The 16,127-nt window shown below is 43.1% G+C and overlaps 1 protein-coding gene across 1 annotated transcript in view; it reads left to right on the top strand.

The window, feature by feature from the left end:
- ush2a (Usher syndrome 2A (autosomal recessive, mild)) overlaps positions 1-16,127 on the top strand; it is a gene marked incomplete at both ends in the record, with an annotated part of 385,038 nt that overhangs the window by 29,555 nt on the left and 339,356 nt on the right. The window contains 3 exon segments of the mRNA XM_083759320.1: positions 5,509-5,644; positions 13,237-13,300; positions 15,957-16,058. Coding sequence (XP_083615446.1) covers positions 5,509-5,644; positions 13,237-13,300; positions 15,957-16,058 — 302 coding nt within the window.

The raw sequence follows: 16,127 nt of genomic DNA, 5'->3' as shown, positions 1-16,127 counted from the left end.
GGAGAGAGGGAGAGAGAGACGCAATTGGTATCACTTTGTAGCAGCTACATGCATCTTTGCAACGTCAACTCATGTCGCTGGCTTCCATTGACAATGAATGGTAGACTGCATCGTTGCGTCTGCACCGTGTGAATGGAACATTTTTACCCTATTGTATCTGTTATTATGCTACTGTATAGATGTAGCTGGTGTATACATGGTGGCGATCTCACAACGTGTCACATTGTGATCTTGTAGATTGTTTGACTATAATCTATACCACAGTATAAGGATGTGACGGTTTGAAAATTACAAAACCGGGTCGATATTGAATAAAAAATCGACCGAAACGGTAAAACCGACTTTAGCCACTGGAGGGCGCAATTGAGTCATTTTCTTTTTTTTTCATAGCGGTGTAAAGACCATAATTTGGACAACAAAGTGACAGATTTAACACATTTGTCTTTATTTCTCAATGCTCACACAAATGGAAACAAGCCATAGTGTTTTCTTGCCTACTTGGGATCAATTCTTTAAGCATTGTATTTGTATTAAACAATTAACGCATCGTGATGCATCTGCACCAGGCTAGCTATATAGGGTCCATGAGAGTCCAAAACATATCGCTGTCGTGTCCAGTCCAAATGTGAGCAACTGTACCTACTGTTTAAAGCCACTGGCCGCTTGACTTTTCGCTGACGAGAAACCCCTCTCCCCTGTCGCAGGGTAAACAAAACGTCTCATAGCACATGGCTAATGTGCCAGGGAGGAGGAGGCGGCGCGGCTGTAACTCTCTAGCCTGGTTAATAAACCAGACCGAATCAGCCGTTGGCAAAAATAAATTGCCTGCCGGCGGATTTCGGTCTGGAGAGGCTCAATTGTACGCCCATTTCCCACACCAGAGAATGTGGGCGGCCAATCGGGACACGGTATGCAATATGGGCGGGCTTTGGTACAGTGACTTTCAATGCTTGAGACCTTTGACTGACAGTAGCTCTGACCAATTGCGTCAAAGAGAAAATGTTTCCCTGGAAATGAAATCCAAGCTGAGCCTCCCCAGACTAATATCCCGCGGTCCGTGCGATATTAGTCTGGTTTATTAACCAGGCTAGTAACTTTCTCCAGGCCAATAATGGATTTAATCATTCCAAATAGGTCTCTCCATTCATTGCTACGGTCGACATGCTCGTCTCGCTGTCTGTTTAGTTTTGACTAACGCAAAGCTACTGCTGCGCTGTGCAGAAGAGCCATTGAAGTTTAAGACTCAGATTTGCGACATTGAGGGGGCAGAAAACTGAGCGCTCGAGCACTGTTCATGCAGCCTGGAGTTAAGCGGAGTGGGACTAGCTGGAGTTTAAGAGTTGAGATTGTAGAGCTTGTAGATCTGTCTGTTTTTGCAGCGCCGGTGTCAGGGTAACAAAATAAGAAATTACAGGCAGAGATGAAGGAACTGCCAAGCAGCAGCAAGCTACGCTAAGCTATTAGCTAAGTTAGCTAACATCACCACGGCACCACCATGGCTGGTGTTGTGTTAGCTTAGCAGCTAAGCCTTAGCTTCTTGCAATGCTATAGCATTCTCACTGTGCGGTCTCACGGTGCGGGAACTGTGGGCTGCTGTTTGGGGAGGAGAGGGGTTTCTACAGGCGGCTGCTATGACCAAATTGATTGTGTGCAACATGACAACTGTTTTAAAGTATTGTACAGTGACTATTGAAACTTTATTGTAAACAAACAACACTGCGTGGTCCACCCAGCTCCACCCCCCTGCCCCCATTCACTTGAGTCCTGACACCTGGTGTGTGTGTGTTGGGCTGCTGGCCGCTCTGCAGGCTACAACAGGCAGCCAGCAGTGAGCCTGAGCACCGCGGCGAGCGTTGCGACCGCTTCCGTCGGCAAACATAAAAATACGGTTCGGTCGGTTTAAATAAATTAATCCGGTTTACTAGATGAAACCGGATCGTTCCGGTTGAACCGGAAACCGTCACATCCTTACCACAGTATGTACTGTCTAAAGAGAGGAAGTCAGGAGTATAGGAGAGGATAATAGAGGACAGGGTTGAGGAGGGGAGAGAAGAGGGATAGGAGGAGAATATAGTGGAGGAGAGAGGAGGAGAAGTGTGAATGTAAAGTATGTTAATCTCCTAAAGACACGCTCCAGATGAGACATCACTGCTAAAAAAAAAAAAATCCGCTCACTCGTTTTCCTTTCCTCTTCTCTCTTCTCAAGAGGTTCTGAAGTTATACGCTGGCTGGGAAAAGGACAAAGAGACGAGGGAGGGGATGGGGGGGTAAAAAGAAGACGTGTGGACGTGGGGGGACGTGGGGGGGGGGGGGAGAGGGGTAAGGGAAGCGTTTGTGAAAGCTAACAAAGGAGAGCTGGCCGCCTTTCAAAGGAGCACGTGGAGCGCACGTGGAGCACACGGCCGATGAAGAGCTTCAGGATTCATTTACATCAGACCTGACAACTTCCTCACATCTCTACCAGAAGAGACCACAGTTCCTCTAGTGCTCTCTCCCTCTCTCTCTCTCTCTCTCTCTTTCTTTCTTTCTTTCTCACTCATTCTCCGACTTTTCACATTCTTTCTCTCTCTCTCTCTCTCTCTCCCTCTGCCGTGCCTTTGTTCAATCAGCCGTCATGAAAGCGCCTGTCTATCCGCCTCAACTGGTCTCAGAACAGCGGACTGTCTCGCTCAGCCTTCATCCTCCTAAAGGAGTTTTTCTTCTTGACTGTGACTTTATTTCCCTCCTCTCTCACCTTTTCAACTCCTAAAGAGCAAGGGAACGAGGGACAACAGCACAGATGAGAAGAAGAGGAGAAAAATGGGGGGGTGGGGGGGGGGGGGGAATGAAAAGGGGGAAAAAAATCAAGGAAGAGAATTAAGAGAGTGAACGGAAAGGGGATATAACACCCTGAGAGAGAGAGAGAGAGAGAGAGAGAGAGAGAGAGAGAGAGAGAGAGGGAGAGAGGGATAGGGGGAGAGGGATAGGGGGAGGGAGAGAGAGGGGGGGGAGGTCTTTATCAGTGCAGTGCCAAATACAGGACTGTGTGTGTGTGGGTGGGGGGGGGGGGGGGGTGGGTCTAGACAGGATGGGACAGTGCAAATTGAAGTTTTTTTGGGTGGCGTGTGGCTTCTCTTCTGAAGCGTATCTTTCTTCCTTTGGGGTTTTGATGTGATGATGCTGCTTTGACTGTTGAACGCCGTGCAGTGTTTTAATATTCATGCAGAGGGAGAGGAGAGGAGAGGAGAGGAGAGGAGAGGAGAGGAGAGGAGAGGAGAGGAGAGGAGAGGAGGTTTTTTGGTCAAACAGAAAGCTAATTTGCAGCTAAGGCGGTTTAGCCTGAGGCTCTTTCTGCTGCTAGGAAATGAGCTGGAAGATTATACCTATGTATAATTCACACACACACACACACACACACACACACACACACACACACACACACACACACACACACACACACACACACACACACACAGCCGTGTGATCAGTAGAGTGCTGCCATGTGTTTGTTCTGCCCATATCCTCTTGTTTTCTGGATGTATCGATCCTGGTATTTGGATGTGTAGATTATTTATGATATTTGGGTCTGTATTGGTTATGATTATTTACTATTTGCATGCTCAACGGGCAGCTAGAGGTGTGGCCAAGATGTCGCATGTCTATGAAGAGGATGTGTTTCCGTCTTTTGAACTTGAAGGATTGTGCAAGAAATATAATATCCAATCATCGTTATTGTGAAGTACTTGCAGATTGACTTTTTTAAAGCCATGGACAACTGCCATCTCTGCCGTCCGTTTTGGAAACGATGATGGTAGATCTGGGGAATTGGCCTCATGGTGTAATGATCTACATGTGGAAATACCTTTTGAAGATTAGGAGAGGCTTTGTTATATAAAGCTCACATGCAGCCGATCAATACCAGATACATGATGTTACTAATATTCAGATGGCTAATGTGAGCATTACACCCATAGATGTTAAAAAAATAGATGCCTCATTGGCCGCTGCAGTTCATTGGAGCGATGTGTGTTGAAGGAGGGGCGGAAGAATTTACACTGGGGGAGGAAGCACGCCGGAAGTGTGGAAGGCACGTTGCGCCCTTAGAGTATATATGAATAGAGAAGGCACCCAGAGGAAACCCTGAGGCGAAATGGACATAGTGGCCGAATTTGGTATTGCAGCCTGGCCCCAAACACATGAACGTGCTGGTCCGTTGACTATCATTGTGCACGTTCACGACGGCAGCGCGTTCATGTGTTTGGGGCAAATCCATCCCAGAATGCACTCTGTTCCTACACGGAAGGAGGAGTGAAATCGCCTCATGCGCTTTTGAGCAACTTAATGCAAGTGGATGGGAGGAGAACTCGGATGCCATCTCTATTCATATATACTCTAAGGTTGCGCCATGCTGCCACTCAAGTGATTACTAGGCATGTAACGATACACTCAACTCACAATACGATACGTATCACGATATGAGGTTCATGATACGACTTTTCACGGTATTTTCAACACAATTATTTTCCAGACAAATGACTGATTCTTTTTTTTAATGATTTATCTTCCCCCCAAAGCTTTTTTCACAATTGTTATTTGACTACATTGCAAAAGTAGCATTACTTTTCGTGTAAAATTACTTAATTTCTGTGCAACAACTGTAAACATGCTTTCATGTTTAAACCTAGCTCGAGTTAACATTTCTTCTTTTCTTTGATGGCATCTTAGGATAGATGTAGACCTATTTGACAGTGCAGAAACATCTTAGGATAGATGTAGACCTATTTGACAGTGCAGAAACATCTTAGGATAGATGTAGACCTATTTGACAGTGCAGAAACATCTTAGGATAGATGTAGACCTATTTGACAGTGCAGAAACATAATTGCCTTCCTTGATGTATTAATGAGCATCAATAACGACCATCACCTGGGCACAGACACATACAGCTCCCCTCTGCGGGCCTCTACTACTGAAAGTGACTGCATGGAGTCTGTCTCATTTCTCTCCAAAAGCACGTGAATATGATGGAATATGATTACAGCTCACATTTGATATCACACACTAGCCCCCCCTTTTTTGAAAATCGATATTAATTTTTAATAATTTCAGAAGATATGTTTATATTGTCTGCCCACAGCTGTGGATTCTGTGGCATATTTCCTGATAATCTCAAAGTGAACGGTAATAAAGAGAGTATGATTATAAACTCTCGTCTCCAGGGTAAAACCAGATAAACCATGACATCAGGCAATGGTACAGAGAGTTGACAAAATTGTCTTGCTCCACATCAATTGACTATTGCCATTAATGGGACCTTGTAATGGGATGTACATGTTATGGAAGATGATATTTTGTATATTTTTCCATAGTTTATTGCGTGCGTGTTCATGTGATGTCTTCTCTGTTTTTGTTTTGTGTTTAATATGCATTTTTATAAAGACAAGAGTAATACTACTGACATGAGAGAGGCAGGCATTGCTCGGTTTCTGAAGAATGTTGCTCAGCACAGTACCTTTCTGGTCGCTCCAGGTCCATGACAAACAGGCCAGCCTCTTCCTGGACGGATTGGAGGAAGACGGAACGCCCTTTGACACCCGACCTCTGACCTCCAGGCTGAATGACATCACCGAGGATAGTACCATGCTGGTGGGACAGGGCATCAATGGTAAGGATGAGTTCAATGATGATGTCATAATGGGAGGTATAACTCTTTATTTAAAGGTTGGGGCCTATCTATCTATGTATTATAATCACATTTATAATGCATTATAATAAAAGGCTTCACGACACTAAATGATCATAATTATGATTATAATTATGCATAACAACTTACACTACAGTATCAAACTTTTATTGTATTGCACATTTCCAACAACCTTTTCCAAACCAATGTGCTTCACAAAGCATACAAACAGGCAAAAGAAGATAAGACAGAGCAAAGCAAGGGAAGAAAATACACCAAGTTAAAACAACATATCAAATGACATCAATATAGTACTGTACATCAACGGTAGGCTGTGAGGGCCGGGGGTAAGCACATTAAAAGAGAGCGAGAAAAAATAGTCTTTAGTAATGAGGTTTATTACGAAGTATTATGATTTAAGTGCTGGTCATAATGCAGTATAAACACATTATAGCTACCAAACATACATAGTCAGCTAAAGTGTCTTTTTATACATAACGTCTCTCAGATGCATACAAATGGGGATTTTGGGATACTTTTTCTTACTAGTATAGAACTTAGTTTATAAGTTTTAACCCTCTGAAGTGTTCAAGTCAAATCCCATGTTGTTATTGCTTTTCTCTATGGGAAATATGCGTTTTTGAATGATTTATTGAAAATTCTCTGTTGTGACTCTGTGACAATAAAAGACCTTCAGAGAAAGCTTGACAAGTTTTCTTCCAGGAAAAAAATGAATTGAGTTGATACAATGTATAGTTTTTGTGTTGGAAGCCATTTAAAAAAAATGCGCTTTTTTCAAAAGTGCTTTTTAGCACATGGAAAAAAGATACAATCATTTTAAGGTTTATTTTGGTAACAACTTTTTTTCTACAGGGAGCCCATACCTATGACATATCTCATTTTAAAGGGTGATTTGTCTAGTTCAATAATAAAAAAATAAAAAGTTTCCCACATGTACCACTGTAGATATTTTGCCATCTATAAATAGCATGGTCAGTCATTACCAAACTGACCAACCCAAATAAAACCGCCTACTGCCCCCTACTGGAACAAGATAGAAACTCACTGTTATTCTTTCATGAAACTTGACATTTTAACGAAGATTTCGATATATAATATGTTTACATAGTCTTACCAGTACCCTAGTCTATTCATTCATGTATCTCAAAAACCTGTTATGAAGAAACACAGTTTTGATAAAAACACATCCAATGACATAGTTTTCCGGACTTGGTGCCTATGATATGTATAGAAATGTAGACTTGAATGTTTACTGTATTATATAAAAAAAAATTTGGGTTCTTACCATCTACCGTTACAGAGTAAATCACAGTTGAAACTCGCTTAGTCAGAACATAAACCTCAGAATAGTGTAAAAAAATGACATGTATCTCGGATTGAAATAGTGCATTTTTATTTATTCTGACTACCAACATAATAAAATTATAATACATATATTACAGAAAATAAATAGGCCTACAGCCTAAAACAATTTAAAAAGAGGCTCAAACAGGAATTATTGCATAGATATAACCTGGAATGAGCGGGGAGCTGAGCCTTGTTTATGCCATGTATAGTGTTGGACTAAGGTATAACATTGTAGCGTTGTCTGTTTGTCTTTTTTCCACTCCTTGTTTTGTTTTTTCTCGTTGTCTGTTGTTTTTTGTTTGTTTAATTTTCTATTCTTCTATAAATGTCATTTGTTTGTTTTGTTTATATGTTGATTGTTATGCATATCTTCAACAGTATTTTGGAATACGTTGAGATAAGGATAGGCACTAATAAGCTTTAAGCTTCTGCCTATGCCTTTTCGATCACAAAAGAAAAAGTAAACTGTTTTTGTGTAATGTCTCCCTCTCAAAAGATCGAAATAAACTATTCATTCTACATACAAAACAGTTACGCCTCCCCCAGTGTCCCCAAACCACTGCAGTCCAGTTCTTGACGGTGTGTACTGTGTAGGCTAAATAGAAAACACAACTGCCCCCTGAAATGAATTAATGTATCTGGTTCAGTGTCGGAGAAGTCTTTTTCTTCTTCATCGTCATCATCAGCATCATCATCATCATCATGGTCCTCGGTCGTCCTCGTCCTCGCGGCTCGCCTGATGTATATACAAATAAAGACACATTTAGCTGTAGTCAGTGCTCGCTACTATATATGTCCATTACATGGTGTTTTTTACCCGGCGATCAAATACATTTATTGTGCTGCCGTGGGCCGATGCTACAAATAGCTAATAGTAATGCTAACTAATTAGCAGCTACATGGTCGGTTTGGGCTAATACCGACCCTTATATATTCTCCGATGACTGCTAGCGATCAAATGATTTTATTGTGCCGAGTCGTCGCTACAAATGGATGATTGTATAATTAGTATCACGTATGTATGTAACCATTTGTGCAGTGTTTGTTTTTTTAACTTTGCAGAGCTTCTGGAGCGCAGGCCGCAGCCTGTAACGCTAGCTACGCTCCAGAGGCTCGGCAAAGAAAAAAAAACACATTAGCTCAGCGGCCTGCCTTACCCCAGCGGCGCGGCAAACAGCGATTAGAAACTATAATACACACTGAATAGATATAGCATATAATGTTTCAGACAATAAGATTCTTACCATAGAAAAATCTGGTCACCCGTCCAGATCGTAGTACGGTGTCATCGCTCGAGCCAGGCCGGGAAGAGCGAACTCAGAAAGCCCGCAAGCAGCTGGCTTGCTCCCCATGCAGGCCAGGCATGCAGATCCCCAGGGGGCGGGCACGTTTTATAGCCAAGATGTGCGCGCGTGTTACGTGACACGGGATTTCTGGGTATTGCAGTTGGAATTTCAACAAAGGGACTTCACACAGCGATGCGGAGGTTATTAATATATCGATATTAATCAAGAAACAGAATCACGGGTTTTCCAGTGATTGCCCATTTACGGAACGCTATTACTTCACGGGTTTTCCCGTGATTGCTCTTCTAAGGGTTAAGGGACACATGGAGCCACAGCAATGCCTCCCTCCCCCCTGTAAGACCACTCAGGCCCCTTGCCGGCCAGTGTCTGGTCAGAAATCAAAAAGAACACATCACCTTTTGTCACATTTTGAAATATATCAATTCATTTTATTCAGGATGTCAGCTGGGAGAGAACACTTTCATCATCCCTGCCAGCTTCTACAGATTCTGGAATGTTGTCCCATTTCACTCTGTGAGTGGCAGTGCACCGATTCTAATGCTCTGCAGTCTTCCATGTTCTCAATGGATAACAATGTTGTGTAGGGTGAATGCATGCAGCGCCACGTGATGTGTCACGATGCGTTTGTCCAGGTTATAGAGTCCATTTCTATCCACTTAACCCATTTAGACCTGAGATCAGGTTCTAAAAATGTCTTCTACATCCTGACAGTTTTCTGAAAAAGCTATGTTTCTATGTCAGTCGTTCTTTGATTTTTCTAAAAAAGCAGACCTACAAGCTTGTGACGCGCTATGAGCTTGTAGATCTGCTATTTTTCAATAGCTAAAGCATATAACATGATGCTAACACCAACATGTACTTCATTGACCACTGGTGACCGGGGTCCCCCAGGGGTCTATCCTTGGCCCTGCTCATTGTCGTCTATACCAAATCTCTCAGCTGAAAAAAATCACTGATCTCCAAGCTCACACCGTGTGAGGCTGTAGATCTGCTGAATGTGTTCCCCCACAATTGAACCACGTGGTTCAATTGTGACACACGCACACACACACACACACACACACACACACACACACACACACACACACACACCCCAGTGACACATCTTATTGTAAATAGATGAACGTGTGTGTGTTGTGTACTTATCACACGGTTGTATCTCGGTATTGATATCAATGAGCAGTCCCTGCAGCCTCCATTTCTCTCAACTACATATCTAGTGATTGATTGGTATACTGCCTGGGAGCTGTCTCTGAGTCAATAGGAGAGAAATTGAGAGAAAAATGATATCCGTTCATCTCCACAGTGATAAACGAGTGTTTTTCTTGTCGTTTATCAGCCATTGATCCCCAGTTCACGGCAGGTAGCGTCTGATCAGTTGGAGATCACATCAGAGGAGGTGATCAATACAACTGATTGGCTCAGGGGGAGTGTGTGTGTGTGTGTGTGTGTGTGTGTGTGTGTGTGTGTGTGTGTGTGTGTGTGTGTGTGTGACTGTGTGTGTGTGTGACTGTGTGTGTGTGTGTGTGTGTGTGTGTGACTGTGTGTGTGTGTGTGTGTGTGTGTGTGTGTGTGTGTGTGTGTGTGTGTGTGTGTGCGCGTGCGTGCGTGCATTGGCATGGTGGGGTTTTAACCCATGAGGCTGTGTCTGGAATTCTGATCAGCGGATTGATCACGTGAATGCTGATCAGATGTATTGATTAATGACCTGCTGTTATCACCATGGGAGCTGCTAAAGCTTTTGCGATTCTCCTTTCTGAATTCCCTCAGTTGAGAAGGAGTTTGTTCCTCTGCTTGTGCTGTTGAAAGCGACCAAAGTCTTGGATACGTCAAACCAATAATAATTGCCCAAGCAGCCTGTTGTCATATATTATTAATATCTCCCCCATATCTCCAAAAAAATCACCTCTGTTTCTCCTGTCATGCTCCTGCATTATTCTCCTGTCATTGACCTAGTTGGCTTCATATTATGTTTTTAGTTATTGGATGCAGTCCCAAGGTGGCCATGCAGTGTCATCTGTCTGTGGCCCCTTCTTTTCCACCAGAAGAACTTTGTCCACATCGACCGATATTCACTCTGATCGGTGATCGGCATTTACCCTATCTGTGATCGGCAAAATTGACCTTATCTGGAGAAACTGATCTTTTACATCATTTAAGTGGTATAATATAAATGTAAATCAGATATAGAGCATGATATCATTTTGCATTTTGTGACAGGCCTAAACCCTTCCTCCAACCACACACAGGAACACACAGTTTTGACAGATAATAATTTTCACAAGATCAGTATCGGTATCGGACGATCATGAGAAAAACAATCGGTGATTGGTATCGGTCCCAAAAAACCTGATCCTTACAGTTTCTCTCTTCTTTTCTTTGTTTTAATGACAATCTTTCGCTTGCTTTTGCCGTTGCTTAGAATGCATCTGCATCTTCCAAACTGTAGAATTGTGACACGCCCCCTTTGATTCCCAGTTCAGGACAAGAAAAAACGAATATCTTTGGGTTCCAGTTTCCGAACCAAGTTTTATAGGTTCTGAACCAACTTATGTTCTGTGGAAACACTCTGAACTGTCTCCAAATGAGGTGGGAAGAAAGAACTGAACCGGCTCAACCCCGGAAGAAAAACGTCCTGTAACTAAAACAAAGCACATCATCAACGTCCGTGTCAAACCGTTCAGTACAGTAGAATCCTCCGTGTAAATGTATCCATCGGTAACCCAGAGAATATACCAAATTATAATAAAAATGAGAGGAATCCCATCGCTTACATTCATACTCGGAGAGTACTGTGTATACGATATACAGCCAATACATTCTTCAGTCATTCATGCCAGCTTCGGAAGAGTCTGACTTAACAATTTAAAATCTGACTCGTTCTCGGACCATTCAGTGGGCGAGCATCCACCCCAGACAGACAGACATTGAAAGTAACCAGACAAAGACAACAGGAGATGTTGTGAGTGGTGATGGAATGTGCTAAGAGATGGTTTTAATTGCCTTTTATGAATGAGAGAGAGAGAGAGGGGGAGAGAGAGAGAGGGGGAGAGAGAGAGACCTGCATGCTCAGAGGAGGGACTTGAAGCTTATACCTTGCATCATCCCAGTAACAATAGACAGAGTGGTTTTCACAGAAATGTATAATCCTATTTCCACACGCTGAAGAAACCATGAGCCAAGGCCTTAGGCTGCGCGCGCTGCGCACACACACACACACGCACGCACGCACGCACGCACGCACGCACACACACACACACACACCGGAGTAGACATGGCAAAGCCTCTGTTAGTATCAAGATTCACACTAAAGCACGCACGCATGCACGCATGCACACACACACACACACACACACACACACACACACACACACACACACACTCTCATGGCAGGGCTTCTGTCAGTCCGTTATCATCCTCCAAAGAGTTGTTGTCAAACTGGAGAGAAGTTTGTTGGACAAAGGCTCGTCTGAGCCAACATCACGGTCTGTGAGTGTTTGATAGTCTCTTATGTGGGCTTCCAGCACTCGTGTTTGCATGTGTGTATTGGAAGGGGCTTGTCTACAGGAATCTGTCTTCGTTGGCCAAGTAACCCAGTACAATCCTGCATCTGGGACAGGATTCAATACATGGCTCTTTGCACAGAGTTAGGGTATGTTCACACGGCCTGCCTTTTGGTGAAGAAAAAGGATGGTTGATGTTGCAATGTGTGCATTTTGTTTACATAACATCAGCGTGGACTATAGCAGTCTGTGTTTTATTCCTGCATGTTGCCTATAACATCACACTGGCACAAACCATTCGGCCACACAGCCATTTATACAAACGATGCAGATACCAGCAGGAGTTTATTGTTGGAGCTGCATTCGGATTGTTATGTCAGATGCACGGGCCTAGTGTTACTACTCTTATCAAAGGAAAATGTACACATAAAGCCATAGTCCTTTAACTAATATAGTTGCTTTCACTGTTATATTTCGCCTATTACAGCAGTAATAATGCTAAGTAATAATAGTAATCATGCTAAGTGATAACACGATTGCACGTGTTTGTTCAGTGTGTGCACGTGTGTGTGTGTGTGTGTGTGTGTGTGTGTGTGTGTGTAAGCTGGTACATCGGTGTGTTGTATCGGAGTGCGGTCGCAAGACTTGGCAAGTCTTTTCGCCGGGTCGCCGCCGGTCAAAAATAATAAACTCATATTTTTAATGTGACACCATTTGAGCCTCCTAACTGTGAATACGGGCCATACAAATAAACTTGACTCGAGAGATAAACATACTCGGTCCCTTCCACCGATGGCCAAGTGAAACAGTCGATTCAAAGGGCGTTTGAATCGGGGACTGAATGAGTAAGGATCATTGGCCCTCTAGTGGAAGCCAGTATATATAAGTAAGATCTGACCCAGGTTCTGTTTTAACTCTGCAGTGAGAAGCTGTTCATCTCTGATTTGCGTGACATCACCGTGCATAAAGATAATGCACAGCTCTTTTAACCCATTTAGGCCTGACGTCAGTTTTCTGAAATACCTATGTTTCTAGGCCTATACCACTCAATATTTCATGCCAAGGACTCCAAAAATTATATGTAATTGGCCCCCATCTCAAAATATGTTGTTCCAGGGGCACCCCCAGAAGCAGATATTTGAGTTAAAATAGAATATAACGAGGTTTGCGCCACATTTTCACGGCTTTTCAAAAATAGCAAGACCTACAAGCTCATAGCGCGCCACTTGGTGGCGCGCTATGTAGCTTGTAGATCTGCTATTTTTCAACAGCTACATTATAACATAATGCTTAAAACACCAAGAGGGGTTCCCGTCCCCCAAAATGGGTTAAGACTGTATTCCATACCAAAGCATTAATACACCCTCTATACACCCTCCTTTCTTGTCTTCCCCAGGGTCTAATCAGTTCATCGGACGGATGCAGGACTTTAGATTGTATCCAGACACTTTGACTAACAGGTGAGTCGACGGGGAGGGTTCGGTGCAGTAGAAAGAGAGCAGCGGGAGGTGGGGAGTGAAGAATAGAGGGGATCAAGCGCCGGAGAAAAGAGAGGTGATGATGTGTAGCGACAGACACAGTGAAAGCTAGCGCAGGGCAGGCGATGTGAGGATGGAGAGATAGTGTGTATGGATTGCAGGGGATGGGTGGCAGGAACAAATGAAGGAGGGATGAAGCCTAGTGATAGAGGGGAGGGGAGGGGAGGGGAGGGGGAAGGCTAATCATTGCGTCTCAGGATCCATACGGCTGCGAGAGGATTTTCTCAAGAATCCGATAGCAGGCAATTAGTGTTTTGTTCACCGGTGATGTACTGCATACAGTATGTGGAGGGGGGGGAGAGAGAGAGACCTCACATTAGGTCTTATTTCATTTATTGGTTCCTGTGAAAGTTTGTGAGTTTTAAATTGTTTGGCGTGTTTGCTGACAAACATGCGTGTATATATAATATATATACATGAACATATGTGACCAGTGCCAACAAAACATGCCTCATGTCGCCTTTTCCATTTTTCAGATTTTTACAGATTATTAAAGTACAGAATGTAAGCTTTCATATGATGTATCATTCAATGCAATTGGACAATAATTGAAGGAGATATAACCATTTTAAAATGACTGGGGCCTTTCACCCAAAGCTGAGAAAAGCCCTTTTCAATATTCACAACATTTTATCACCTTAGAGCTGGACAGAAGTGGGTGTGACAATGGGAGGGACAAGAGACAATAGGACGTTTTAGCTGTCAACAGTGCAACACTAGAAACACTGACATGTTTAAGCCAGTAGAACAAACAATGCAATTTGTAAGGTGCCCCAATAAACCCTTTTGAAAGTACTAAGTATTAAATACTAAGTATAAGTATTCAAGTATTAAATATTAAGTTAAGTGTTCAATTTAACTTATACACTACCTGGTTGTAAATAGCTGCAGTACACCATTTTATGCAGGTCTACTTTAAGCAATCAAAGTCAGACAATTGACCCAGTATTTTAAATAAATAAAATCGACGCATCAGGCTATGATGTTGTGCGCTTGTAGATTTGCTATTTTAATAAACAGATCTGTCCACATGCAGTCACAATGCCTGGTTTCATTTATAGTAATTCCTGTGCATTCGATGGGTGGATTCATACTACATCGGGTGTCTATTTAGTGTGCAAGGCTTACATCCGGTCTAAAGCCCACCCACTGTATGCCCTGATTTATATACACAATACATACACGATCCGTATCCTCCCCTCACCGGATGTTGAATTAACAGTACTAACGGCCGTATTTGAAAAGACGTAGCTCTTTGCTGGGTGCGCGAGGAAAAAAATTAAGCAATTTTCCGACATTTACTTTTCAATTGATACCGTTTCTTAGAGACGGCCTACACAAACGTTCTATATACCAAATGAAAGCCTGCATTTCATAGTTTACATAGTATATAACCTTTTTTTAAATGAGCAAGAAATGAGCGAGTTGTGATTAAAAGAAAAGACGTGTGATCTCTTTGCTCTTTAACACACAACATAGACGGCTAGCTAACAAGGCTAGCTAGCTTCTAGCCTGTTGTTTGTTGGTGAAAGACTCCAAGCTGGGAAGTGTATTTCAGCGAGTAGCTATACGTGGTTTTGTTTATTTTCTGTAAAGTCTAACCCAAATGCCCAGAATACTTCTGTGTTTACAAACACAAGCACGCTAATGGGCGGTGATCAGAGCGTGAAACCTGAGGACAAAGAGATTCCAGACCAATCGTAACCAACATGCAAATCTCGGAACTGCGCTCTTCTGCCTCCAGAAACTTGTTAAAAAACAAGCCCACTTTGACGTATAAATGTATACATTTCATTTGCCCAAATGAACAATCTGTTTGAATGAAAACCTTCTTCAACATTCAAACTGTATTAATATGAAAAAAAAAGAAAATCACATTTAAAAAAAAAACGAGTTTATTTATTGATTTAAGGCATGTTCATTCTGGAGGTAGTGGAGGACGTATTAACTCTGTGTTGGTCCATTCCTCTATTGGACTGGCTGCTGTTCTAACAGGGAGGTAGTGGAGGACGTATTAACTCTGTGTTGGTCCATTCCTCTATTGGACTGGCTGCTGTTCTAACAGGGAGGTAGTGGAGGACGTATTAATTCTGTGTTGGTCCATTCCTCTATTGGACTGGCTGCTGTTCTAACAGGGAGGTAGTGGAGGACGTATTAACTCTGTGTTGGTCCATTCCTCTATTGGACTGGCTGCTGTTCTAACAGGGAGGTAGTGGAGGACGTATTCATTCTGTGTTGGTCCATTCCTCTATTCGACAGGGAGGTAGTGGAGGACGTATTCATTCTGTGTTGGTCCATTCCTCTTTTCGACAGGGAGGTAGTGGAGGCGTATTAACTCTGTGTTGGTCCATTCCTCTTTTCGACAGGGAGGTAGTGGAGGCGTATTAACTCTGTGTTGGTCCATTCCTCTAATCGACAGGGAGGTAGTGGAGGCGTATTAACTCTGTGTTGGTCCATTCCTCTAATCGACAGGGAGGTAGTGGAGGCGTATTAACTCTGTGTTGGTCCATTCCTCTATTCGACAGGGAGGTAGTGGAGGCGTATTAACTCTGTGTTGGTCCATTCCTCTATTCGACAGGGAGGTAGTGGAGGCGTATTCGGGGGTCCTGCCCTCGCTGCACGCCCAGTCTGAGTGCCGCTGTCCTGCCAGTCACCCCAGAGTGCACCCGCTAGTGGAGAGGTATGGTGTCACGATCACATCGTGGCATGTCCAATTGTCCATGCTATGTTACTGTCATGTATGAAGCCA

Source organism: Protomyctophum parallelum (assembly GCF_964188405.1).
Source record: "Protomyctophum parallelum genome assembly, chromosome: 2".
In the NCBI taxonomy this organism is placed as follows: domain Eukaryota; kingdom Metazoa; phylum Chordata; class Actinopteri; order Myctophiformes; family Myctophidae; genus Protomyctophum; species Protomyctophum parallelum.
The sequence above is the reverse complement of the archived record's forward strand: the minus strand, read 5'-3'. Positions and strand labels throughout refer to the sequence as shown.